Source organism: Anser anser, assembly GCF_964211835.1.
Source record: "Anser anser genome assembly, chromosome: 2".
Classification (NCBI taxonomy): Eukaryota; Metazoa; Chordata; class Aves; order Anseriformes; family Anatidae; genus Anser; species Anser anser.
Genome location: NC_139721.1, coordinates 156,146,547 through 156,174,221, shown reverse-complemented (window position 1 = coordinate 156,174,221; position 27,675 = coordinate 156,146,547). Strand labels below are relative to the sequence as shown.

At 43.7% G+C, this 27,675-nt stretch overlaps 1 protein-coding gene across 4 annotated transcripts in view; it reads right to left on the bottom strand.

The window, feature by feature from the left end:
• RHEB (Ras homolog, mTORC1 binding) overlaps window positions 1-27,675 on the bottom strand; it is a 40,728-nt gene that overhangs the window by 9,012 nt on the left and 4,041 nt on the right. For all 4 annotated transcript variants that reach the window (XM_083824675.1, XM_083824677.1, XM_083824676.1 and 1 more), the window contains exons 2-4: window positions 12,568-12,639; window positions 6,624-6,691; window positions 3,502-3,584 (exon numbers count right to left, since the gene is read on the bottom strand). In XM_083824675.1, the coding sequence (XP_083680801.1) occupies window positions 3,502-3,584; window positions 6,624-6,691; window positions 12,568-12,639 (223 nt within the window). The remainder of the gene's footprint in view (window positions 1-3,501; window positions 3,585-6,623; window positions 6,692-12,567; window positions 12,640-27,675) is intronic.

Sequence of the window (27,675 nt, the reverse complement as noted above, 5' to 3'; positions counted from 1 at the left end):
GGAGATAAGGAACAGTACTGTGAAATGCTGAGAAGCCTAAAATCCCACTAAGAAAATCCCCTGCATTTGACATTTAGCACTTTTGAGAACAAGCTATAAACAGGGTTAAAGAGCAGATGTTGCACTCCTCTAATTACATTATGGAAAAAATGCTGGTACATGAAGTGCACAATTCAGAGTTAAGAGAGGCACAGGTTCACAGACCAGACACACAACTACACAACAAAAAAAGCGACTGAAACTTCTCCAACTTCCAAGCTTGCTAGCTACAAGCAATGTCTTGACTTGTGCTGCATTTTAATTAGAACTGAAACTCTTAAAAAATAGAGCAGCGCTCAAACTTCCAACTCCAAGTTCTCAAAGAACTGGTGCCTGAAAACACTATTCGAGCTATTCGAATCACTAAAACTTCTCACTTCCGGAGCAATAAACACGACCATATTTAAGAAGAATTTTGTGTCAAGTAAGATTCAGTTTGGAATACTTCAGAAATAATTCTTGAAGTGTTGAGTTCTACTCACCCTCTATGTTTTGCTAATAGTTCTAGTATATCCTATGGAGAAAACGAGCACTTTGCAAAGAAAAAAGTGACTTAGCGTGGCACAACTCGATCAACTTGCTGTTAGTAACTCAAATACTACAGACTCCATTAAAAAAAGTGGAATCAATGGAAGGTCTTCAGGTTTACAACGAACTTGTGATGAAAGGGAAAGAAGTGAAATTTTGGTCTTGAGAACTGCCTTGGGCTTTCAGGTTCTTCTAATTACTTCAAAAGAAAGATTTAAACAGAGTTTGGTTGTGACAAAGTTCAGATGCATCACTACATATGAAATTAGATGACCCTGTAAACTGAAAGAAAAAAAAAATCTAAGACTACAAAACTGTTTCTCAGTTCATCTGAAGCAACAGGAAAGATCTAGCATACTAGCCACAAGATAACCGAGTCACAAATCTAATACAATCACTTCTTTCCTTCCACTATTACGCGTGTTGCTGTCAGTATAGCTAGAAAAATGCCATGCCACTGCACAGCTCAGCGGTAAGACCTCGCCCGTGGTTCCAGTGCATGATTCTGCTAAATACCCTAGAGACCAACCCACCCTCAGCTCTTCAGTTCCCAGTTCTGTGCATCTGCTTAACTAGTCTAGTTCAAGAGCTCCATTTTTAGTTTAAAAAAAGACTAAGGATAAACAGCTGATCTTTATTAATAGATCAAGGTGAAAACTGAAAGAAGTGCTATTTAAACCTGAACATGATTCTGACACAGAGATACGAGCTGCTAAGAACTACCTGGAATGAAACTAGCTTGACCAGATCGATTTAATGTTCTAGAAAGCTTTCCAAATTAATAAGGCTAAAAGGAACAAGGGTACAATTTAAGACAGATATTGACCAATCCAAAAAAGAACATCATCACATCAAGTCTCGAAACAGCAAGAGGTCCAGAGAGCTTAAGAGGTCCTTTCCAGTTCTGTCAAGCAAACAGGGTTACAGAAAACAGCTCCATGTGTGAAATACTACAGAAAATTATTAGCTGTCAGAGAGATATCCTATACAAAATCATGGAACAGAGGCAAGATACAGAATTGGAATTTAAACTAGAGCAAAAGCCCTCCAGTAACCTTGTAGCTGAGAGTCTGGGAATATTAAAATATTAAATATATTAAATAAATAAATATTAAAAATGTAGGTCATTAGTTTTTACTCAAGTCCCATTTTAAACTTCCCAGTGGAGATCAGTAGGGAAGACAATCATTTTAAAAGGACATTTCTATTAAGTTTGCTGTCAAAGCTCACACCCAGCTCAATCAATACTCAGATCAAATCACTTTGACAGAAATCAACAGAGATGGCAACTGTAATCTGATTGCCTGGGAAAGTCATCAAAGCTACCAGACTACCCTGGAAAATCTATTCTGCCTAAACACTGTCTTGATACTGAAGATAAGGGTCTGAACAATAAAGGGTCATCAATACTTTAAATTTCAAAGGAAAAAAAAAACTTGGATTAAGTTGGATCAAAAATAAAATACTAAGGAATATACTATCTACCTACCGTAGATAATATAGCTAAATATCTTAATCTGTATTAGTATTTTCACCATGATTTGATTTTTATTTTGTTTGAATGCTACAACAGAAAACAGATTCTCGTTCCTTTAATTGGGTGACTTTGGTTAAAGACACTTTTGTCCCAACAATACCACACACCAACGAACATTTTCCTCTTCACTTTAGAAGTGAAAGGTTTTCTACTTCAGTCTGAGAATACTAAGTCCTATTTTATACAGGTTACTCAGCACCAACAGCGAACCTCCGATCAAGGGGAGAAAAAAGCAAAAAGGTGGTGTATCTAGAAACACATGAAAGCCCAACATCTGTTGCATTTCCTCCAGATCACACACGCTTCCTGTTCACTTCTTCAGAACTAAAGATGAAAACCAAGAACGAAGGACTGAAAATCTGTTCAGCATTAAAGACCTTAAAAGCAACTGAAGTTTATAACCAGACCACGTCACTTCAAGAAGCACAGAAGAGCCAATAAGCAAGCTGTTTTACCTGCAATTTATGATGTTCTTACTAAAGGGATGAGCTGTTCTGTCTGCTTTAGAGGAAAAGACTTGGAATGCTTCAGCACTTGAAAAAAGTTTATCAGCTTAAAAGTAGAAGGGAAGCATTACCTTTTCTTCTACCTGAAGTAAGCAAAATGCTTCAGGTCTTAAAATAATTGTAAACAAACAAAAATAATGCCATAATGAAGATGCTGTACTGTACTAGAAAATTAAGACCGATTAAAGAACGACCAGTACTGAAATCAAGAATAACAAAGGGAAGGCACAAAATAACAGCAGAGGAGAAAACCTTAAGGAGGTTGAGACACTTGGTGCAAGTAAACGACTCCAGCTATGACAGTGTCCTCATGTGAGAGCTGACTACAGGCAACAGTGGGGACAGAACAGATACCCTGGGAAATTTGTCAAATAAGGCATTTGAGCCAGTCTACAGGCCAAACATCTCATACTGCTATTTATATCAAAGTTTTTGATGGTTAACCAGAACAAGCCAAGACAGGAAGCCAAAGAAATCTCAGTACTGTAACAAGCTGCTAGGACAAGACCTAACAACTAGCTGGGCTCTTCACACAAATGTACAGTGCCCACTTAGATCATGTTCAAGTCCATCTTTGTAACGTATGCTCCAGCAATGAACTGTTTATTCCTGGTACTAATCCACGTAGTTTTACTTACACTTCAACCTATTCAGTTCAGCACTGCCTCGTTTCTTACCCAGTACCTTTTGTATCAGTCTGCAAAGTATCTGTGACATTTGGATCTGAGGGGAAATTTCTGAAAAACATTTTTATTTCCATAAAACTTCTAAGGTGAAAAGAAATTAAATGAATTACATTCTGGATTCAGCTCCTGCCTGAGCTATATTTTCTTTGTGTGTGTGTGCATCTGGTTAATATCTGAACTATTAGAACACAACAGATTTTATTACCTTTTTATTGACGTGACTGAATAAACAAGAATGTAGCCATTGATGTCTATGGAGTATGTCTGAGGAAATATGGAGTATTCATCCTGTAGAAAGAATATTGCATTTATAATTACTCACTGCCACAGTTGAGAACTTGATGCTAGCAAATCATGAGCAGTTTTTAGTCATACTTGTAAGACATGAGGCACCGGACCTTTTTGTACATGTAGTACTTTCAGAACTACGTTTTTTCATCGTAATGCCAGCTGTGGCTTCTTTACCAAATTAAGAGAAAGCAAGGCAAGCTTGGGACACAAGCTTAGTTAGCCTGTTAGTCTGTATACTCTACAGCTTTTTCGCTTTATTCCCTCTAAGACTATGGATCAGCTAAAGCTATTCCCAATCCTCTTACCCCGCTTAATTATCAGTTTACACTAGTACAAAACATCCACTCTGTCCTACCGCTAATTAGCCATTATGCTTCTTATCTTGCTAGTGATACGTTTCAATCAAATTCTAAATTTCAACAGCTGAAGATAGGATCTGGCACTTCAAAACTTCCAAGTGGCAATGACCGCATCTAAATTACCCAAGGGGTCCGTTAGGAAGTAGCTAGCTGTGGCTTACCAACTAATGCACGCCTATCAACTGTAGATGCACCAACTATAATTATTAGCTGCTTCATGTCAAATGGAAGTCTCCATTATATGGCAAATGTTTCATAGAAAACAAACAAACAAAAAAATAAACAGAAACTCAGACACCTAATTTCTAAACTTATTACCCCTGTAGAAAAGGAAATGATCAACTAGGTAAATGAAACAGATCGATGTACTGCACAAAACACAACACAAAACAAATCCCATGTTAAATATCTAAATTGAAACACTGCAATAGCAATTCCCAGGTAACATTTACATTTTGACAAGAGCTATACATCTTACTGTATGGGTTCTCAAATTTTTTAACCCGTGTTTCTAACGATGTTAATTTTAGCTTAAGATCACAACCTCACTGTATGTTGTCATGACTGAACAGATGGAGCAGTGCAATTACGCAGCTTAAATCTAGACAGCTAAAAGGAATCAAACTTCCTTAACTAGCAAATGGGAGGAAAACCTTTCATAAATCAACTTCACAGATTCAGCCAAAAAAGATTTCAAGAATAACACCTGCAAAAGTACCCTTCTTTGCCTTTAATGCTACACACTGACAGCAGCCTTCCCCCATCTTTGTTTAAATGCCAAACTGCCACTTCTGTTGGCCTTGTAATCCGAAAGTCAATACAGAAGGGGTCAGAGCTGGCCTGCACGCAAAACAGGTGAAAGTGCAACCCCGTAGCTATTTACCTTTATCTGGAATTAGTCTGGATTGCTACAGTTTGAATCCTGTTTTATACTCCTGTTCTGTGACCCCATACCAAGACTTCTGTTTAACTGAACTAGGTAAATCTGAATACGTAACCACAAAACGTAAAGAGACACAAGACAAAAAAAGGTAACCAAGAAAACTGATTTTCAGCTTGTTAGAAAAAAGCCTGCTATGCTTCCTGGGACTTGTAGGTCAAATTAAAAACTTTGCCAAGTGACAAAACAAACCTAGGTATAACTTTTCAAGCTGTAGCCACCTTTTCAAGTAGATAACATAAGTCTACAATATAATCTTTGCTACGCTGTATACACAAGGACTCTCTATGGATCATTAAGCAAGACAGAATTGAGAAAAATCTGCTCAAGTCACACCTTCCATAACCCAGTATCATCTCTTCCCTCAAACCCTGTGAGCCACAGCTCAAAGTTCAAGGCACTTATAGGAAGAATCAAGCTTGAAAATAACCAGACTGGGAAAAATGTTAGTTTCACATTTTCAATTTACATTAAAACAACTCTGAAAATAAACCTCAGCAACAGAGGCACGTCACTGGTGAAGTTATGCCGCCTTCTGAAAAGGCCTTTTCTTTTTCAAAGAGAAATTTTACCTTCATCACCATGCTACAGTTTGAGATGCACACAAAGTGAAGTCTACGGGGCTTGCTCTGCTGCTCACAGCCTGCCCGTCCCTCAACCTCACTCTCCTCTGCAGAATATTCCCATCAAACACTGCTTGCCCCAGTATGTGTGGTCAATATCGTGTTTCTAATGCCTTTGACAGATTACAGGATCACTGATTAACACCACAAATTAACACCACATAAATAAGGCGTGTTTATTCTTAAATCTATTCTTAAATTCTCTTCAAAGAAGGTGATCGAACATACCTAGAAGGTCACAACCCTTCTGAATACTCTCCCAGCTATAAGCAAGTGTCCTGCAGCTTTCAAGTCTTTGTGAAACGTGCTGATACTCCTTAAGACTGTTTAACACTGCTCAGCTTGCAAAAACCAAAAGGCACAAGCCCACAACTCACAGAAGCTAAGCACACATAACCAATAAAAAGTTTAGGGTAACAATACAAGGATCTATCAGTCCCTTTTCTTTTTTACATACAGTGTCTCTCAAAAGATGGAGCACTGCTATGTGTGGAATGTGCACTCTCACCTGCAATTGCTGCCAAGCACCACTATGTAATGAACACCTTTATTTCATGAAGGTGCTCACCATGCCACAGGACGGTTGTTTATTGTCTCCTCCTGCACTCCCTGCCATTACACGAAGCTCAGAAGCACGCGAGGAACCATCACTTACTCAAAAATGTAAACAAACTGCAGTAGTTTATGGGCAGCCCAGTAAGCACTACCTACACGCATTGCTGCCTGCTCTGGGCAACTATTTCATGGACACAGTCGTGGTGTGTTGTAGCTGGAGAATACAAACAGGAGAAAGTCATGAAAAACTTCCCTGTGGGTTATCGAACTGGGTTATGGACCAGTTTAGTCCATACTTTGGACCTTTCAGTACATCAGAGTTAAGGCGGTTCTTTCTTCACTTTTTTTGGCATATGTACTTTAACCACTAGCTACTGTTTCAATTTCAGTAGACAGGAAAAAAAGCCTTCACATAAATACCACACAGCTCCCTGGGGACTAAGTTAGAGGCTGAACTTCAACTTTGAATGCACGGTCGCAACCAGCTTCACTCTTCAGGAGTATGAATAGCCGTTGCCTTATCTCTGATGAAAGATTCAGAGGAAGAAAGATGACTTACTTGGCCAGCAGTGTCAACCAGCTGAAGATGATATTCTTGGCCATTTACTGTGATCAATTTTGTAAAAGCTGGAAGAAACAAGAAACACACACACATTTCAGAATTATGAACAAGGAAAGGATCAGTAGTCACTTATCTGTGCCATTGTCAGCTGAAAGGTTAAGAAAAAGAACTTTAGTTAGAGACTTTAAAGTAGCTAGATCAGATTGCTGTAATTTCAACTAGCACATTTTAGGTATTGAAACTCAGAAACCTTAAAACTTCAAATTTCAAAACATTCTTATGCTGCACGCAGCAGTTCTTCCTTTAGAGTGACTTAAAAATGAAGAGCAAAAAGCTTTTTACATGCATTTCAAAGAGACTTCCAGGCAACTGTAATTTGTGGTAACATGAGACACTTACATACAATTAGCATCAAAGCTAACTTTGAACTTAATATAGGGTATTCTCCCCAGTTTCCAAGCAGTTTAGCAAGATCAATTTCCTAAATGTAAATACCACGAGGTAAATGATCTGCATTAAAAAAACTCTTTGGAGGCTAAGACACAGCTTCACTTATGAATATGCTAAAACTAAATAATGAGAATTCAGCTAGCAGCTCACCACGGTGCTCAGTCAGGAAGTACATTCAGTTCCTAAGAGATGAGAATTGCTTCTCTTCCCAGGATTTATGAGATGCCAACGCATTGCGAGCTGAGGAACCTTACTCAGTGTTTGTATTATGCAACTGCAAAAGCAAAGCGTGTCAGAGCTCTTGTGGCATAATGTACTACCGAGCACTACACAGAGCAAGCAGAGCACAGAAAGCCAGCTTCAGGGCTCCGTTTTGCCCTTAGTGGTGTACTGTAATACAGTCACTGGACAGCACACATACACTGAATAAGGTCTGCGTTGTCTCCTGGTTAAGGCACTTATCCCAGATACTAAGTCATGAGAAGCTGCATCTTTCCTTGCAACAACGACCAGGGAAATAGCCAACGCTGCAGTGACACGCTGATCGTGTCCTCAACTGTCCATCTGAAGCTGTAACGCTGACTGCTCTCGATCCAGCTGTGCAATCTCCTGCCCACGCCTTCCGTGTCTTGTACAGGCTCCCCTAGAAGCTGAAGTTCGCCAGCTTTCCTCCTCCCCGCCAGCGCGTGCTGCCCTGCCAAGCCTCCACAACACACGCATTATCTCGAGTAAATGGGCTGACTCCACGCCGAAATATCTGAAACTCTCAGTTTTGGCCCTAGTAAATCCAAGCGCCCTTTTTAAAAAGGGGCGATCCAAACAAAGCGAAGTCAAACTAACACAGGATGTCTACACACACAGCACGGAGCTTGCGCGCTGTTTCCATCACGATACCAACAAGTGCAATTTGAATGAAGCCTCAAGAAAAGCTCCTACCATATCCTGCCTGCCCCCAGAGGTACAGCTGCTGCAGCACCTGTGCACACGAGCTGCTGCCAATGCTGCACAGAATCATCGGGTTAGGAAGGAAGAACCCACAAAAGCTCTTTGCTATGGCAGGGACAGAAGCCACTGCTTGTTGGAACAGATGTTAACGTGCAGGGTTGCCATACACAGCGTCGCTGCTTCAAGTGTGAGGGAAAACAGCCTCATCTGGAGAGACGTCCTGCGTTAACAGGTACCCGAACAGTAACAGCCTCTTTCCGGTCTCTTGGCACCTCACGCACACATCAAAGCGCTCCGTAATCAAACTAGTTTCAAGAGCCTCATGAAGTTAATATTTAAAAAGGGACTGAGACAGATGGCAGCTTTTTCAGACTATTCTGGAAGCCTAGAATAGACCAAGCAGAGACATCATCATCATCAGTACCGAAAGCAAACTGTGACAGAGCTAGGGAAGGGAAACAGTGGAGGAGTCACCGCAGGCTGGGTGAAGAGAACTGTTAGCTCAGCGCGGAGACTTCCAGCCCTAGGAACAGCTTACTTGGGCAGCACAAACCTCTTCTGATGCTGGCATAATTAACAACTCCCTGGTCTTTGCTGAAGCTTTTTAAAAACACTCATGGTAAGAATTACATCCCAGGAAAAACCTGCAGCTGTATTTAGTGAGGGTCAATGACCCATGAGCTCCTCTCCTGGACCTAGAGGAAGCCTTCATTTCCAGGGTGATCACCTGCCATTCTCCTGGAACGTGCTGCTCACTCCTGTGCCTACAAGCAAGACAAATGTAACCAATAACACTATCATGGCACATCCTGGGATGACAAGAACAGATTTCTGCAGACCAGAACAAGTCTCTGCAGTCCGCGTCATAACATGGCCATCTGTGAAATGTTGCTCATCAGCTGAAGCATGGGTGAAGCCTGTTTTAGCTCGACGAAGCACACAGATCTCAGAACAGGACACGCTTACAGCACACAGCTCAAGTGGAGTTACACAAAGAAACTGCCATCCCACCTTCCCCTACAGTTGTTTTAGTTCTGGTGCATTGCTGCAACGCGGAGAATTGGGTGATGCAGTGACCAGCACGACTCCAAACAGGTGTATTCACGCAGCTAAGGGGAGTTTCAAAGGGAACTAAAGTCACGTTGCTGTCAGGGACAGACCTGCACAGCACAGCCCTGACTGCTGCTACGCCTCAGAAACGTAACTCCCCCAGCAACTCCATCACCTGCTGGCCACTGCTCCCCAAGACCAAGTCCATTCAGTTACACTGACATGAAGTGGTTTGCACATGCAACTCAAATGACAGCTGCTGCAAAAGCAAGCTGTTGTGATTAAGAAATGTGTTCCATGCTTATGAATGCGCTTTCAGACCAACAACTCTACTGAATAAGAGGTAGGGGAGTGGTGTGAAATGGTTCCCAGAGCTCCTGGCTGGTAAACGCAACCAGCTTATTAGCGTTCATCAGTTACTACCTTTTGCAAACCTTTCTAATTATCTTTAATCCAAGGTCAGTGCCTATCACGAATCCCTCAGGACATCTTTTATAACACTGAGATGTGTAATACAACAGAGCTATTTTGGGTTTTTCTCAGAAGCCTCATTTACACCCCTTGAGAAGGCCACTCAGCAGCAGCTTCTGGGAAGCAGCAGACTGTCACCTTCCAGTGCAGCCGGCCTGACACACCAGGGAGAAGCTGGGCCTTAAGGATGCTTCTAGCAGCCCATCCAAACCTCTATGTATTGCCTCCACAGCTACTAGGTGCCTCCAGACCCCTCCCCTTTTCTAATACACTTTTAATCACCATTGTATTTTAAAAAAAAAGGGGGGGGAGATGGAGATAGAAAGCCCCCAGGGGAAGAATCCTTCCCCCAGGGAGCTACCGAGCCTGTTGAGGGCAGAAGGGGCAGGCGAGTCACAGCACAGTGCTGGAGACCTCACCAAGGGTGCCATGAAAAGCAGAAGGCAGCCAGGCAGGCTGGAGAAAATATTTGTGAGATGCAGGCAAGATGCAGCTTTCCTGCAACGCAAAGTCACTGAATTAATGATAACCGAAGAGATCCCTGCAGAGACGGGGGCAGGGGGAGCTGTGGGCACGTCTTCATTTTCAATTCCTTCTGACCTATTTGCTTTGAGCTCCAAATTAAGATTCTTGGTTTTATTCCAATAAAAATTTAAGAGTTTAAAATTCTTCTGGTCTTTGGGGAAGTGCACAATAGAAGAACGCCTGAGTTCATCTGCCTCCATCCAGCTCCGCGTCCACGCAGACTCCTTCCATGCACTCCTGCTCTGCAGTGGTTTTGCTTCTCTTTCCAAGATTTCCTCACGTAATTGTTCCACTGGTTTCTCAACCTGGCTGTCTCAAGAATAGCCACCCATCACAGCATCACTCTTGTTGGGACATTAGGAAGAGGAAATTCTGTTTTGCTAAGCAATTAACTCACCTCCACTGCTGCCACAAAATGGCACAAGTTACTCTTCTCGATGCACAAGTTTATTAGAAGCAACTGAATTCAACATGCTTATTAACTTAGATAAACTAACTTTTCTGGTTCTAATGTAATATAAACAAAGCAAAATGCAGCAGAGAAGAAGTGCTGACTTTAATGAACATTAAGTGAAACCCGATGCAGCTTATTTTCGCTGCACCACTTCCAAAGAAGGTAAAGATTTTTACATTGGAAAAGGAAACTGCTGGAATATTAGGTCATGTTCTTATAGTTCAAGGCTTATACTCTATGCATCTTGTTCCTGTGAGAGCTTAACTATAGCTTGCTTTCTATGCAGTTTAATTTTAGACTCAATTTCTCATGCAAGGTATATTATTTGAGGACAAAAGTTACAAAGACTAAGCTAACACCAGTACTGCAGTTTCCTGCCCTTTCATCAGTGCTGTTAAAATATTTCGATGATTATCAATAACAATTTCTGGAGGCGAAACAGAAATCACATAGGCCAGACCACTCTTCAGCCTGTATTTTTTTTTCCCGATCACTCTCTGAAAGTTAAAATGTTTTACAGGCTGCTATAAAGCACTGAAGAAATGCAACATCCTTCATCATCATCCCTTGTACATGAACTTGGATTTCTGAACCCCTTTTCCCAGTATTGTTAATTGGATTCAAAATTACACGCAAGGAAAGCATGGAGAGTTGATTACACATATCGTGCCTTATGACCTCAGACAGAATCAGAAGCATACAGCTAGAGGTGTCAAAAGACTTGACTGATTAAGAAATTATATTTAGAAAAAGCGTGTGAAAGATTAAGAACTAAAGTCAAAAGAAGGATCTTATACTAGGACAGACTTCCTACTGTTTTGAACCTCAGGGCACATCTTGCAGGTTTTCAACCCCTACTTCCCAGCGACACATTCTGAAGCCAGAATCGACCTTCAATTCTCTACCTTTCAGAGAGCAAATTCCTCCAGCGATACCGCAGATCACAAGACTTGCACCACAAGAATAACGCTGTTTGTTTTCTGAACAAGCACGAAATCATGCGAAATGTTGAGCTTTTTCAAGATGCCCCCATGCCCAACAACGTTTTCATGGCCATGACGTACTTAATGTTCTGCACTCCGAGAAAGTGAGCGCTGCCAACTAAAAGAGCCAAATAAGTGCAGAATTCATGCACAGCTGAATTATCCACATGTATGTAATCACGCTCAGTAGTCAACAAAGATTCTAACCAAATCCAGGCGTAGACTAACTCCGGGTGTGATGTTTTAAATGAGTATTTTTTCATATAGTTAAATGCTACCAGTGATAGATGTGGAACTAGAGAGCACAGGAGTTATGGACAATAGGTTTCTGTGGACAGAGTTTGTAAAGGGTGAAACAAGCACATGTTTTGCCAAGGTGTCAAAATCCTAAAACAAGATACACAGACTCTCTCCACGCTTTTGACTCCTTGCATCTCAAATCACTTCCATATACATGCAGAAAACTACAAGATTACATAAATACGTCACATTTTTATAGTGCAGACAATGAAAAACTACCTGTCCCAATTATTGCCAAGATTTAAAATACTGAAATCTAACGCACAATATCTCATTTGTTAATGGCTTTAATTCAAAACAAACCTTATTATAATTCTAACAAAGTAAAACAGGATGATGGAAACTGTTTAAGAGAGCCATAGAAGGACTAACAGATCACTCATGTCAAAAGGCAAATTATCCAGCTTGATTTGCTAAAGCAAAGCAAGAGATTCTTCAGAAAACAGTGTTTGAATTTTAGTTCCCAGTGTTTGAATTTTAGTTCCAAACAGTAAAATAATCCTGAATAAAATGTGCTGATGGCCACTGACTCCTAATTGTTATGATGTTAGTCAAAAAGTAATCTTGTACTGATGACTACTTCATTCCAACTTCCAGACTAACACACAGACTCAACATCCTAGTGAGTTAATTCAACTTGAACTCAAACATTAAGGTAACGAGCTGCAATGTTAAAATACATATTATTTATATAGGCATTTACATAATCACGACTTCTAACAAAACTAGCTACAGAAGAGCAGCTTATCAGTTAGTTACTTACTGTTCTCTATGGTTGGATCATATGAATCAACGAACTGCCCTTCCACAAACTGAATCGTCAGTGAAGATTTTCCTGTAAAGCAAGGAAAAAAATCATGGGTATTGAAACAAGTCTGCAGGCTGTTATCACTTTACATTTGGTAGCAGATAGAGTAATTCTTATTTTTTATTTTCTTACAAAAGCCCATATGAGCTTTGTATGGTACACGTAAACTATCTATACACAAAAACTGACCTATTTTTAAATTAAGTGCCTATTCCTAGGCAACCGAGTCTCACGAACTTACAGCAACAACACCGCAAAAACTACTCGGCACGTGTTCTGCTTTTGTTTTAACACAGATCCTACAGCATTATTTAAATGCTTCTTCCAGTTGAAACAAATCTAAAAGTTGCAGAGTCCAACCCTCATAAAACTAAATTTAACGAAGCGTTATAATCGGAAGGTTCTTCCATCCAGAAACAAGGAAAACCAGAAATAATTTTCAGTCATCGCACGGAAAACTAGTCACCTGGACAGCATTAACTAAATTTGGGTTGACTAGAAGACTGGACATCTTTCCCTTGACAAAAGGATGATCTCAAGAGCTTTGAGGTCAATATACCCTCCTCTTCTACTCATCCTATTAACGCCCCACGACAGAGCAGTGGACGCAGTACTTTCAGCATAGCAATTGAGGAGGCATCCTTGGATTTTTATTTTTTTAAAGCAATTTAGCAGAAATATTTGCAGACGACTCAACATTCCCAGTTTCCATGATGCTGATCGGATCACACACTCCCAGTAAAGAACAAAACAAAATGTACTTAGTAACAAATAATAAAAAAAGGAAACTTAGTCTTGAAAGATTTTACAAGACGATAAACAAAAACGAATCACATATGTTGACCATAAGTAACTTTAAAGCTCTGAAAAAAAAGATGTTTCAAAGCATTACCAAAGCCTTAGCACAATTTCCATTACAGCACATCATCTACATTTGGGAATCCACTAGATCCTATTACATCATGTTTACTGGACAAATATACTCTTATAAAGACTGCCAAGTGTGTTAGCTGCCTTTGGATGAGTACACACTGTGTTCCTTTATGCTTCTTGCTGATGAAAGTATAAACAAAATATGACCCCAAGTTAAAATTTAGCATCAAGACCATCCTACTCAGTAGAAGCATTTCAGTGACATCAACGATAATTGATATTTTGGGTAAGCCAGTCTGCAGTAAAACTATTTTCCTGAATTAATTGCTTTGTATAAAGATTGTCCACTGGCTGTGCTTCAACCACGCTGTGTTTACACTTTGCTGGAGAAAAAGTTCCTTCCAAGCATTCCTAAAGGAGATATGAGAACAGTTTTCCATTTTTTCCCCTTGTTCTTGCTTCCTCATACAAGGCTCTTGACCTGTTCACATTCAAATTTTTTACTTTTTATGTCAACATACTTAGGAAATCGTTTTGCTAACAGCATGCTAAAAGTTACAAGTCAGACAAATAAGGTAAAAGATAAAAGTGGTGCGAAGGCAGTTCAGTATCTACACATGAAGTAAACTTCATTAACTGCAATGCTTTCTGGACTTATTTCTGCAGACACTGAGGAAGAAAATGTTATGGAGTATCATCATTTGGGATCTTGCGATTAACGAAAGCGATAACCTCCATCAACTCACTGCTTAGCTTATTTAACATCACTTCCCAGCTCTGCCACGCTTTTATCCCTTTGCTGTCTCCTATCAGTCTTGGTGGTTTATTCAAAAACCAGTACACAACCTTTTAAAAGCTGTTTTTTTTTTTTTTTTAAAAAAAATCAACTTCTTAGATATCTTTTTCTGATACAACAGTGCAAGTAAAGGTATCATACCCAGCGCGCATCGGCTTGCAGAGAACACTGTACTGTAAACTGTTGCTTCAGCAAGGACAGAGGGGGGGGGAAAGCAACCCTGCACATCTGAAATCATCCCGGTCAGGACAGGCTTAGGACTGAGTCTATCCATCCCAGCAGCTATCTGCAAGCGCGTGCGTTTTAGACACCACTTAGAAGGCAACAGACTTTCTAGCTATTTCTTCTTCAACTGTCAGTTTGCGAAGTTGCTACTCAAAGCTCGTGGTTCCTCGCTCTTTGCCAATGCCATTGAATGGTTTGGGTTGGAAGGGACCTTAAAGACCACCCAGCTCCAACCCCTGCCATGGGCAGGGATGCCGCCCACTAGATCAGGTTGCCCAGGGCCTCGTCCAACCTGGTCTCGAACACCTCCAGGGATGGGGCATCCACAGTTTCTCTGGGCAATAATACTAGGAGGTTAAACACTTTGTTTTAAAACAAAGCTAGGTATTCCTATATTAGACTGTTGTATCTTTTTTTTGTAAGTTTTCCACCTAGAAGGACAGAGAAGTTAAGCACAGATCATTGCTGAACAGCTTTCCCCCTAAGAAGGATCCTAAACTGAAAGGCATGACTGCTACCGGCTGTGCTAAGTTTGGAAACCGAGTACTAGGAAGGAGTCGGAGCCAACAGCAAATGCTGCATGTAGCATCCAGCTGTATTAATTACTGCTTTCCTCCCAACACTGAAAGGGAAAGAAACAAACCAAAAAAAAAAAGACTACAGCAGTATTCCACCACTCTCCTCCTAATTTCCTCCAAGCTCCCTAACAAACCTGCTGCAATGCCATGTTTGTGATCCCAAATGATCCTGCTTTCCTCCCTGAGCCACAGGGAAGCCCCCCAGCCTTAGGGTCAGCCACGTACCCCACAGGTAAACACACACAGCAGCATCCTGCTGCAGCAAGGCTCCCAAGGCAGGCACCAAAAATTAGGAGCCTACGTCATTACCAGCCCCTGTGCCACGTCCCAGCCCATGCCTGGGAAGCATGCAGGACTGTGTCAACAACAGCTCGGCTTGAACTTTGTCCCACAGGTTTTATTCCAGGCCTTTGAACCACGCTCACGGACAGAGAGGAGAATTCAGGTCACCGCTGAGCTCCTATCTCCTCTTTCCCCAGAAAGATCAGGCAACTCCGCTCTCGGTTTTCGGAGAATTACAACGTAAACGCACAGCCCGCCAGGCACGGGCCAAGGAAAGGCACCCAGCTGTGCTCTGCCTGCTGTGCTCACTGCACCTTGTCCTCTGCAGGCAACGGGGAAAGGGGGAACGATACAAACCAACCGTACTCACACCACTCATACACCAGCCTAGAGGATCAAAGAGCCAGGCGGCTTACGCCACGCTCTGTTGCTTGAGGGTCCATGCCTCAAAAGAGGCCCAGCTCTCACATGCCCTCGTTGGGAACAGATGCCAAGTGCTTTTTTGGTTTGCTAAGCTTTTCCTCGCATTATTCTCTACAACGGTACTTTTCCTGCCTTCAAGTTTCAGGGAAATAAACATCCGTGGAAACCAAAAGGAGAAGCGTCGTGAGCAGGAGCAAGGCGACGGCCGCTGGGAGCAGCTCCCCGAACTGATGCAGACCTGTGATTTTCAGATGAGACGCATAAAAACCTTACTGGAGGAAGGTTATGGTTTAACCTTCTGATCCTCCATTCAGCATCACAGAGCTTAAATTCCAAAGAAATGAATGAATCAAGTAAGGGCAACACTGGGGCAGGGCAACGGGATAACTCCTCCAGCTATACTTGGTTGTTGTAGCTCAAAGCGCTGGATATTTTATGGCAAAGGAGTTGTAAGCAAAACCCTACAGATTTCCTGACCTCCCTCTCCCTGGAGGGATGGGAGAGGAAGAATTCAGAGGGATGGATTTGATGGTACCTAGAATCCATGTCCCAGGCAGCTGGAAGCTCAGCTGAAGTTGTCCAGAAGTATCAGACATTTATGATTTGATGCCGGAGTGGTACAGAAAAAAGTTTTCTACTGTTAAAAGAGAAAAGGAACAATTTCCAGAGAGAAAACCATTTCAAAAAAAATAAGCTGCCGCATTTCTATTCACACAATAGACCACCTACTAAATAAAGCGGAGCAGACCACATCAGCTACAAATGCCATTGCAACTGTCAGTGCAAACCAACTGAGTTTTTTACTCGTCTTCTTACTTCTTGGACAAGAGCTGTGGTACTTCGTCTACCCTTAAATTTCGGGCTACACAACACAAGGCAGTTTACCACGAACATGAGCAACCCAGCCCGTGTGTGCTCATCAGCAGGTGGCCTCCTGAAAGAGGACATCACCTCTTCGGTGCGCCACCGGCCTGCCAATCCCTCCCCACGTCCACAGGCAGAGGGGAAGCCCAGCTGAAAGTCTCATCTGCTGCCAATTTCCCCCCGAAAGATCTCCCCAGGAGACAGAAATGATGCAAGCGGCCAGCCAGGCAGGCGAACAATGGCCCCACAAGCAAGGCATTGTGCAAGCTCGGCCCCGCAGCTGCCCTCTAACGCGGCACCGCCGCGATGACGGCCACGGGCAGCGCGGTTTGAGCTGAACAGGGAGGATTTCTTAACACTAGAAACGGGCTGCACAAGCCATCGGTAAAAAATACGATGGGGTCAAGAACGACAGCTACTGAGGAGTTGCACTTCCCTGTTCCGCTCGGATTTTAGGTGCCTGTGGTTTCTTTAACCCGTCTTTTTCACCGAAATGCCTGCTTAAGCGCTGTGCTTAACTATTAAACGCTGAACAGCTGGCAGCATCTAACCCATTCATACCACAAACCCAGCATCTTACAGAAGTCAGGCTCTGAGTAGATCTACTCCTACCTACAGGACAAATCAGTTCAGATTTTGTCAAAGAAAGTTCGAGGAATTTCATAATAAAACGCTGTCAGTGGTATTAAATCAGATAACCCTACTGCACACCAGAACTGCAGCATCTCACACGCATTGACACCCAACTTGCTGTGTTGCACAAAGATTAAGATTTCATACTTAGTTATATTTAACTTGAACGTCGGGACCTTGATCTTTTTTAAAATTTGGAATACCAAGACGTGCAAAACGGAGCCCCCAGCACCTCCCCAGGGCAGATTGTCTCCTTGTCCTCAGAGCGCAGAAAAGGACCGAGATGGAAGGTTCAACTGGGTAGCAAAGGGAATTGTAGAACTGCTCTTGGACAACAGTCTTTTCACAAGATAGTAGATCTCAAATTCATTATTAGCTCACCATTCATCCCAGGCTTCATCATTAGCAATTCTCTATGGTTAATTAAGATTTTTCTCCCTCTCAGGTACTAACTACAGTTATCCAGCTGCTATTTTGCTGACCACTGCTATGCAGTTCAGTAAACCATTCTAACGCCTAGAGAAATATCTGGGTCAATGGAGAATTCTGTTCCTGAACTTCTGAAGACAATACAACGAGTTGTGTTTTACTCAGATACAACTTACTTCTATTAATACTATTTTTAATTACGAGGAGTTATCACTTATAATCATAGCACATACATCTATTTCGAGATGCAGTTTTACCCATTTTGTAGTGATTTCCTTGTGACATCAACAGTATGGTAACAGGATTGAAAAAACGATCCTCTCATGCTTCCAGAGAAGAATCTCTGAGACAGCCTTAGAGCTCAATTGCTGCACTTCTGATATTCATGCTCAATTCACAACTCCAGGACTGCTGGCACTCCTCTCAAGGTGCTATCGGAGCTTTCTCAAGGACAAACTACAAGATTTGTACTTACAAATCCTCGAACAGCAGACGTGTGAGAACCTCAGTGAAACAACTTTTGGTTAAGTAGCGAGGGACCTCAGGAACAGAAGAGACCCTAATGACAACTGGAACAGTAGTTCAGGACACAACTAGCTCTTTTTCAACTTCTGTAGCTCTTCATGCTGTTGCTACCACTGCTCCCTGCCCTCTCCTGATCTACTTTCCCATCAGGACATAAGACAAGGTATTTGAGGTCTCAGGCAAGGTATTGTAGCAAGAACCACTCCTAGTGCAGAAGACGACGTTCACGTGACAGCCGGTAGTATGAAGAACACAAGCCTGGAGGAAGAACAGGACACGTGCTCGTTTCCCTTCCTCCTGCATTGCACAACCTTTCTGAGGTTTATCAAAGGTATTCCTCTGAAAGCCAGAAGCAATCTGGGAGTCCCTTTGAACGGAAGTCAGATGGCTTCCTCATTTCCTTCACATTTCAAAGCAGGCAAACTCACGTGCATTTGTGCAGGCCCTCGCTAGGCTGCCGGCAACAAGCCTTCGAAACACAAACCAAGAAGTCCTAATAATGCTCTCTAGATAAAAAATTTCTCTAAGGAAAGCAGGAAATCCCTGATGTGGAACAACCACTTTGCTCTATTCAGGGGCAGTGCTTGCCCCTCCATGTTCACCTACAGGTTGTTGCAACGCACTGGGTGTCAAGGGAAGTACGTCGAGAAAAATTCTGGTGTTTTAATGCAACAGCTTAGTTGACACTTCCACATGTCCATTTTGCCTCATTTAAGCCACCAACCTCATCAGATGATTATCAGAAGATAAGTTTCAGCTATTTTAGTACACAGTGCAGTTACCTCTGCTTCTTACCTTTGCCAGCAGAAAAAGAGTGCCACAGTTTGCCTGATATTTCCCTTTCAATAAAGGACTTTAACTTCACATGCTAACTATCAGTTGTTAAAGACGGAAAAGCCGCTACAAGGCTTTAAAAAAAATCCAGAAGCTTGTATGGCATGCATCTCACCTAGCCACAGTATTCACAGATGGTTGCATTAAAGGGGCTTTAAACAGCTCAGGTGAACTGCATCCTGCACTCTCCCCACGACCAAGGAAATTCAGACATTCACTTGTGCAGATAAACACCATCCTCTGTATTCTCTTCAGACTGCCTGCAGACACCCTACATCCCTGCAGCTCCATGGCTAAAGCATTTAAGGTGACAGCAGAAACTCAGAGGTAACTCAACCTGCCAGGCATGTGCTGCTACCCTGATTAGTGAGTTTACTGCTAAACTAAATGTTTGGTGTTACAGTTTGATATGCTGTACTCTGAAAGGAAAGCTTGTTAAACTTAAAAATCAGACCCTAACGTTTTAGTTTAGGGCACACTTGGAGGGAAAGACTCAACTTTACACTGATTTTTCCCCCCCCAAGAGGCCAAATTTAACTCAGTGCTGGGTAGAAGTCCATTCTCCCTGTGCACACACTTCAGGCAGATAATTAGGGACCTGAATAAACCTGACCTTTCCTTGGATCACTGGGTATGTGTAACATGAAATGCTTTTGAAAAATCCTTCCAGTAACTGCCATTGTTTCATCATTAAATCAGCTTTAAAAATCTGTGCCATTAGAAATAAAAACGCCTCTTGCTTTAACACATTCCACGCATTCCCCTTCTTCAGCTTCAAAGTTTTAGTTTCAACACAAAGCAACTCCCAGCTTCCAGTCAGTTCCTTCCTGAAGCTAGGGCTTACTGGGGCGTACAACTTAAATTACTTTTTTGCAAGTCAGAAATATCAGGACGAGGAGGTTTTAGCACTTCTTCAAGAGGCAGACCTTCCTGAAGTTACCAGCACTAGCTCTCCATCCGCGGTACAGGTAGGAACTGCACCTGTGGCACCGCTGAATTCAGCCACAGTGGTTATGAGCTACGTTCCACGCACGCTGCAGGTGATAAAACAACTGTTTGGGTTCACAGCAGGTTTGCAGACATTTTCCTTATTCCATTTCTACACAACTGGCTGAAGCTAACACCAGCCACAGTGAGTCACGTGCTGCCGGTCGCCTGGTGCAGCAGCGTGCCGTCGACCAACACAGAGCGTGTCTTTCTACCCAAACTTTGCATTTCAGTTAGACAGCAGGATGAACTCCTCCCTGTTTCCTCGTGCTGTACATCTCACTGCTTTAAGCCACCTGATCTACACCACCAACAGAAAACCTCAATAGCACAGAACTCTTGTCAATATGAAAGACCTCAGTCTGTGTGTCAGTGAAACAGTTGAAAGGTCTTCCCTACCGATCCAAGGACCAGAGCCCCTGCATTTACTGTGCCCACCACAACTCACTGCTGCTCACAACAACCCCCAAGCAGAAGGCTAAATCTCTGAAAGTGTCAGTGAATTTTTCCTGGCATTATTTTAAAAAAGAAAGCCCAGGAGATTGACCCCGAGCACATCATAACACCAAGTGAATTGGAGGAAATGCAACTGAAATGGTGGGAAATGGGCCCTTGTGTGTGTGTAAAGGCACACGGAGGTATAACTGCACAATAATCACTAGAGGATCTTTGCAACAAAAGGCAGTTTCAGCCTCAGACAGGCTGTATCGCTCTAAAATTGCCAGTCAATGTAACTGGCTCTTCTGTCTTTGCTGATGGTCCAAAGTCTGGTGAACTCGATGTCAACAACTGCTAGCGCTGCACGTGGCAGCCAAAACCCACCTTTCGTGGAAAGCCTGCTGCTACCAGCGGTCAGGATGGGCACGGAGCACCATTTCCCTGCCGCGTCCTGCGCTGCGGGGTGTTCCCAAAGCTGCACGAAGCAGGAACCGAGGCACCCACCCTGACGAGATGAAGATCTCCGAGCATGAAACAGAAACGGTGTTTAGGGCTACAGAAGGATCAGTGCTGCTCCTCTCTCCCACCAGCAGTGCGGGACACGGTGAACTCCACTGTGCCTCTGTCAGCAGATGCACAGGTAGACACTGCTTAGTGACCATAAAGTTGGGCCTTGACAAGTTTAATTCTCCTGCACTAGCCCGGGAAGCAGCAGGTCAGGGCACAAGCACACTGCCACAGCCGCTACAAGGACACAATGTCACAGCTAGTCACACCTGGGAGTCCCTGCTGTGATCTATGCAAACCCATGCAACACTACAGCCAGAATACTTGAAACAGTATTTCCCTTTACAAAAAGCTTTCCCCCATGACTTTAAATCAACTTTTTAAAGTTACTGTTGTCTCTCTCCAACTCAGTTCTAGATCTTTGAACTAACTATACCTGCACCTTGGATGTTCCCTCCACTCAGGTGCCAAGTTCCTTCCCTCCGTACTAATCAGGGCTGCATACAGCTACAATCAGTTAAATGGCACCTTCAGAGCACTTGATACAGCCAGAGCTAGTCGGTGACACCTCCTCACTGATTCTGATTGCAAGCCTTGTCTTTTTACGCACTTACCACTTTTCTAGGTTATCCTTCACACCTATACAACATACTCCACACTGTAAAACCTACAAAAATGACTGAGAAAGGATTTTGTGTAGAAGAGGAACATAACAGAGCAGGCTCTGAAAACAGAAGAAAATCTGTTAACGGTAAGCAATGTTCAAAGTAATGATATGCTAAAATCACAGCATGACAGACAGGTAAAACATCCGGAAAAAAAAGCCTGCAGAAGTAAGAATAACACCACAGAGTACTGAATAACCTAGTGGAAGAGTCACCAACCTTGGGAAACATTAAGGTAACATAAGGCAAGGGCAGATCTAACATGACATAGTTGATTTTGTCATAGGGCAGAGAAGATGGAATAGGTAACCCATGATTTCAATGACATGTTATAAACATTTTGCCTGTCGTGACAGCCAGCTGGCTTTCTCACCTTCTGAACCAGTGCATATCCATCTGTTGGCTCATACAGTTTTTTAAATCTATCCTCAGTGCTTAAACCATCTAGTACAAAAAGGTCACAGAACAGAACTCTGATCTTTGCAAGGAACAAGAAAAAAAAAACAACAGAACAAACAGCAAAAAAATGAATCCCCCCCAACCACCTCAAAAAAACGACACCAGGGAAGTAACTGATGATGACACCTGTAACCCGACGTTAAACTATTTTTACATTTAGACTGTCTTTCACAAGTGAAATGTCTCCCAGCCGGTCCAGCTCCAGCACACGAGGAGGTTCTTGCCAACAGGAGCTGGATTTTCCAGCTCCCAGCACTCAGCTGGCACAGCCGTGCAGCTTGGAGCAGACGAGGAGTATCAGGCTACAGCTCAAGGCCCCCAAGCTTCAGGCCGACCTTCACAGACAGAGCAGCACGCTGCATTTGTCTGCCGTGCGGGTCCTGCACACCGACTCAAAATTCTCCAAGTGTGGCAGTGGTTATTAGTCAGCTGTTATCCTGTTAAATCATAAGTTAATCCGGTTAATCGTAAATTCAAGTCTATTTTAAACACTATCTAAGAAGCTAACTACATGACATCTACTTGGCAGAAATGGGTAAAACACAAACTACTAAAGGCCAGTAGATGAAGGGCAAAGATTTACCGTAGGTACAGCAAAGCCTTTCAGAAAGGGCTTACATCCTTAGCCTTATTATTTGGAAAATAACTCCCATCTTCATTTTTGGCTGCCACGATTCCACGCTGTAAGAAGTGCAGGGGCACGGCCCAACTTCCCCCGCAAGAAGCTGCCCTTCAGACTTGGCTGCACGCGCCCCGCTCACACACCATGCTTTTTTCTCCTCCCCGGCCCCCGCCTTTAAACCCTTTCACCCTTTGGCGCACACGGCCCGTGCCCACATAAGCAGCTGGATGCCAAAGTAACTGGATGTTCAAATGACCTTCGGAACAAACAGCAGTACACCCAACAGCCCCACCATTAGCTGTAAATTATGAATGAGAACGGCTTTTTAAGATCACAATCTTGCCTGGAAATCCTAAGAGAGAAGGCATCATCTTATTTATCTGCAGCACCATTACCTTGCACTTGTTCCGAGTGGTTTGTATTGACAAAAGCACAGCCCGACGCTACGAAACACCTTCTGAGATGCCCATCTAGCAGACATTTCAACAAGCTACTCACTGAAATGCTGGCACTTTCAGTTAGCTCTTCCTCTGTCCTGCCACCACAGTTTTGTGGATGAGTGGGGACAAGCAGAAGAATACTTCAGGTGTCATTAGGCTCCCACTCAGAAAAAAAGACCACAAACATATCTTGCATTTAAACAACTGTTAGATTTAAGTTTAGCGACCAACAAGAGATTTGTCAAGAATTTTGACAAACGCAAAGGAAGTTAAAATAGCACCGTTAACACCTCTCCTTAGAATTTATTCACCAGCACCAAGCCACACGGATGAAGCAGAACATCTATTAGAAACGGACACCTCCCAAGACAGCAAGGCAGAAGACAGTACTGCAGCAAACGAAGGAAGAGTGCTTGCTTATGTGCAAGTTTCAGAGCAGAAACTTCCAGTTCTAGCTCAAAATGGTGATTCTGAAACAGATTTTAGAACACCAAGAATTTGTTATTAATGGTAGACCAAGCCTTAACGCAAAACACATTCTACTGCACTAATGTCAAGTGCCTGATTGTTTTGACAGCTTGTGGGACAGATTTAATGGAGTTTTCCTACACATGATGCATCCCAGCGCTTCTGCGTGGAGCAAGAGTACCTTTAAAGGAGGTCATACATCTTGAAGGAAGTTTTGGCAATACAATCTGACAAGCTGTTGAAGCCAGACAGATGTATCCCACTAACTCAGGAGACAACGCTGTCAAGGGACACTTTAATAGCATAATTTCGCTTTGCACTTGCACATGTTGGCACCCACACGCTGAAGACCACTTATGTATTCCTTCTTTTTCCAAATTAAAATTCATTTAAGTCAGTACTCCACAGAATACAAATAACCAGCTCAGATCTTGCAGGCAGGCTGTTCTGCTTGCTGTAATTTAAAATATTTAAGGATGCTGATAACCATTCCAGAAATATTGACCCCTCGTTCATTAAAACTTTACCGCTACATTAAAAAAACAGCCGAAAGGAAGCCTCGCTGTTTAAAGCGTAATCCAAACCAAGACAGGGAGTAATGATTTCTCTACTTCTGATCTACTTAAGATATAAGCACTGCAGCTTTTCTGAACTGGTCTTCCAAACGTCACACATTAGGGTCTTTTGGTCCTTAAAAGGCCTTCAGAAATCACTTACTTAGTCTTCTGCCTCCAAAAGATTAATCTTTGGCCGTTATCCACAAGCTCCTAAGGACTTCATCCAAATTCAACAACTATAAATTTCCTCTTCGTGTTCCAATTCACGTAGGAAGTCCCACAAGAAATTCCAAGCAGTTTTCCCTCCTGCGGGAACTCCCAAGGCTCACAAGCTATTCTTCGCCTGCCCTGTCTTCATCCCGACGGGCACGTTATGCTTGATAATCCAAGATCTGCACTTCAGCAGCCTGTGCTGCCCATTTATACCACCTTTCTCATCACTCTGACCCCTCATCCTTCGCACAACACTTAAAATTTGCACGCACAGCGATCAAAGCGCGTACGGCAAGCCGAGGAAGAACCAGTGCGTGCGAACAGATTCAGTACTTGCGATTCCCCTCTGTGCTGCAAGAACGGATACCTACACCTAAACAAGGAGCCGACTGATATTTGCCCACAACAGATATTCTGGGCCATAGCTGAGCAAGCACTGAAGATTGCTTTGGAATGCAACAGAGCCTTTTAGACTCGTTTCCACTGTTTTTCAAAGAAGAGAGGCAATCAGTGATTCTGTCTGGACCTTGCCTCTGATCCACAGTAGCATCTTTATCATTAAGTGCATCCATAAATTCCAAGATTGTATCACTTGGAGCATCATTTGAATCTGAAGACTTGAAAATGAGGTTTAGATTTACCACCGGTCAAACTCCTTAGTTTTCCACGATTCTGCCCGAAAGGATTAGCTTTGACTACAAGGTTATTTAGACAAGAATCTTGAAAAACTTGATTTCCTCGTGGTTCCTCAAGGCACGGTTCACCACCTTTGCAAGGCTATCTTTTCCCGGCAAGGGAACGACTCGGGTTCAGAAGGCCCGCAGCCGAAAGTTTGCAAAAAAAAAAAAAAAGCGTTCACGCTTATCTGGAGCGGCGGAGGAAAATACTCACAGATGTGGTTTCGTAACAGGTCAGATCGAATCAAAGTCTGCAGTGCCGCGGAGAGGCCGCTCCACCCTCCCCAAACAGCGCTCGCTCCTGCCCCAGGTCCTGCTGCAGAGCCGAGCCCTGCGACAACTTCTGCTGCTTGCTGCGTTTGCGAAGGAAATCAGTTCCCCGGGCTGGGGGCCGCACTTCGGGCGTGCCGGTGCCAGCACACGGGTGGGGGCAGGAACCGGCCGCTGCCAGGGCAGGGTGAGCGAGGCTTGTGCCAGGCGAAGCCCCACCCTGCGCTGTACGTTTGCATCTGCCTTCGTTACAGGCAACTGAAAAAGAAAGCGGCAGCCACGGCTCTAGAGGAAAGCTGCGTTTGAAAGCCTGTTTCAGCGCTGTTCAACACCTGCCTCGGTTTACCTCCTTGTTACAAGTTCAATACAACCATCTCCCCCCCCCCCCCTGCAAACAATTCAGCATCCACTGCACTTCATACGTCTCAAAAGGAGAACACGATCTTAAATGGCCCACATTCACCTGGTTTTGGTAAATTTAATAATCTGAAATCCCATGGAGACCTACATGGATTTCCTCCATAGTCTTCCCTTCCCCACCCCACGCAGGATAGCTGCCACTGGTGTGCGAGCGCAGCAAATGAAAGCAAATTTCCTGAGCAGGACTGGAAGAGAGAAATTTGAAGCAACCACCCTTCCTCCTCCCCCGCCCCCAACTCAGGAACAACATCTCGGTTTCTCACGCTAGCGAATTCACAACAAATTTGCTGGTTGCTTCAAATAGAGGCCTTTGAAAACAAAAGGAAACCTCTCAAGTCCTTAAGGAGCCAGGTTCAGAAGCACCAAGGGCAGCTCACTGTTTCTCTATACCACACTCCCAGTTTCCAGCTTCTGGTTTAGGACACAGTGGGTTGACACCCCGACAGGTTAACTTTGACTCACGCAGTACTTGCAGGGCTTGAGCGCACGTGAAAATCCCGCAGAGGAGCTGTTTAGGTTTTGGCCTGAACATACAACTGAAGCTGAGAGCAGTTTTTAACTCATGCCTTTGAACGTCACCTTCAGGAGAGCTCCTGGAAGTTAACCAGGCGTTAGTTTATCGCGTTGGAGCCGCTCTCCCCATCCCAAGCGCGTGGTTACACCACAGCAGCGCAGACCACAGAGGTGCTGTGCGCCCCAGGTCCACGCTCACGGCTGTGCTGTGCCTCTAAACGAACAGCTTTGCCATTTTATAGCTTATGAATTACAGGATCTATATTTCACTTGGTTTCCCCCGTTGATATTAGCTCTCGGTTGCATACCCAAGCGCCGAAACACTCCACCGAGCAAGCAAACCCCGCGAGCGTCACGAGGAGAGGAAGCCAGAGCAGGCAACGGAGGAGTTAACGCAAGAGCCTCGTCCTCAAATAACCCCGCCGGCTTGATATTACAGCTGAGCGCGCTGCCTCCCCTCCGCTGCTTCCAGCTCCTGCCGGCAGATGCACTGCAGCAGCCCGCACCGCTGCGCCACGCCGGCGGCCGAGCCGAAACGCACCCGAAGCTGGCGCTTGCAGCCTCCCGGCAGCTGCCAGCGGGGCTCATCCCGGTGCCGTGCGGGGCTCGGCAAAACGTTCACCCTCCCCGTCAGCCGGGTGCCGAAGCACTCCATTTTCCTGCTCGGTCTCAGGATTCCCAATGCCGCAGACGCGTCCGGTTCTGGAAATCGGGCTGCATACCGCACCAGCTCTAATTTCTTCGCTCCTTCTCTCCTGACAGTCACACGGGCAATTTATTGCCTCCCACCGTCACCTCTTCCCCCTGTCCAGCCCCAAAGGGCTGCCTCCCCCGGGCGGCACGTGCTAACAGGTGCCATCTTTCAGAAGTGAGAGGCAAGGCTCCAGCTCCATTTTACAATACCAACCTCCTGATGCTCCAGCGACTCGTGTTCTCAAAACCAGGCTCTACTTTTCACCCAAAACAATTATCCTTACCGTTTACAGGTCTCTATCACCACTCTTTCTGCCTTTCAGGCAGGGCAACGAAGCATTTTTTAATCCCATTGCAACCACCTGGAAGCCTTTCGGTATGAATTTGAACTCGGCAGACAGTTTTGTTCAACTCTAGTTCTTTCACTATGCATCTGCACGGCACATTCACAGATCACAGCTATTTCTGTCTGAAAACTGCTCTCCACCTACACGAAAGTTTGTTATGTATAAACCTGAAAGTCACCAAGCGCTATTTATCTGGAGGAAAAAAAAAGAAAGGCAAGTAGGTGAGTCACCAGCAACTCGACTGACCCCTCTCAGAGCTACTGACCAGGAGAGAACATTTTCAGATCACCAGTTCAAATGTGTAAAGTCAGAAATTATTTCCAGA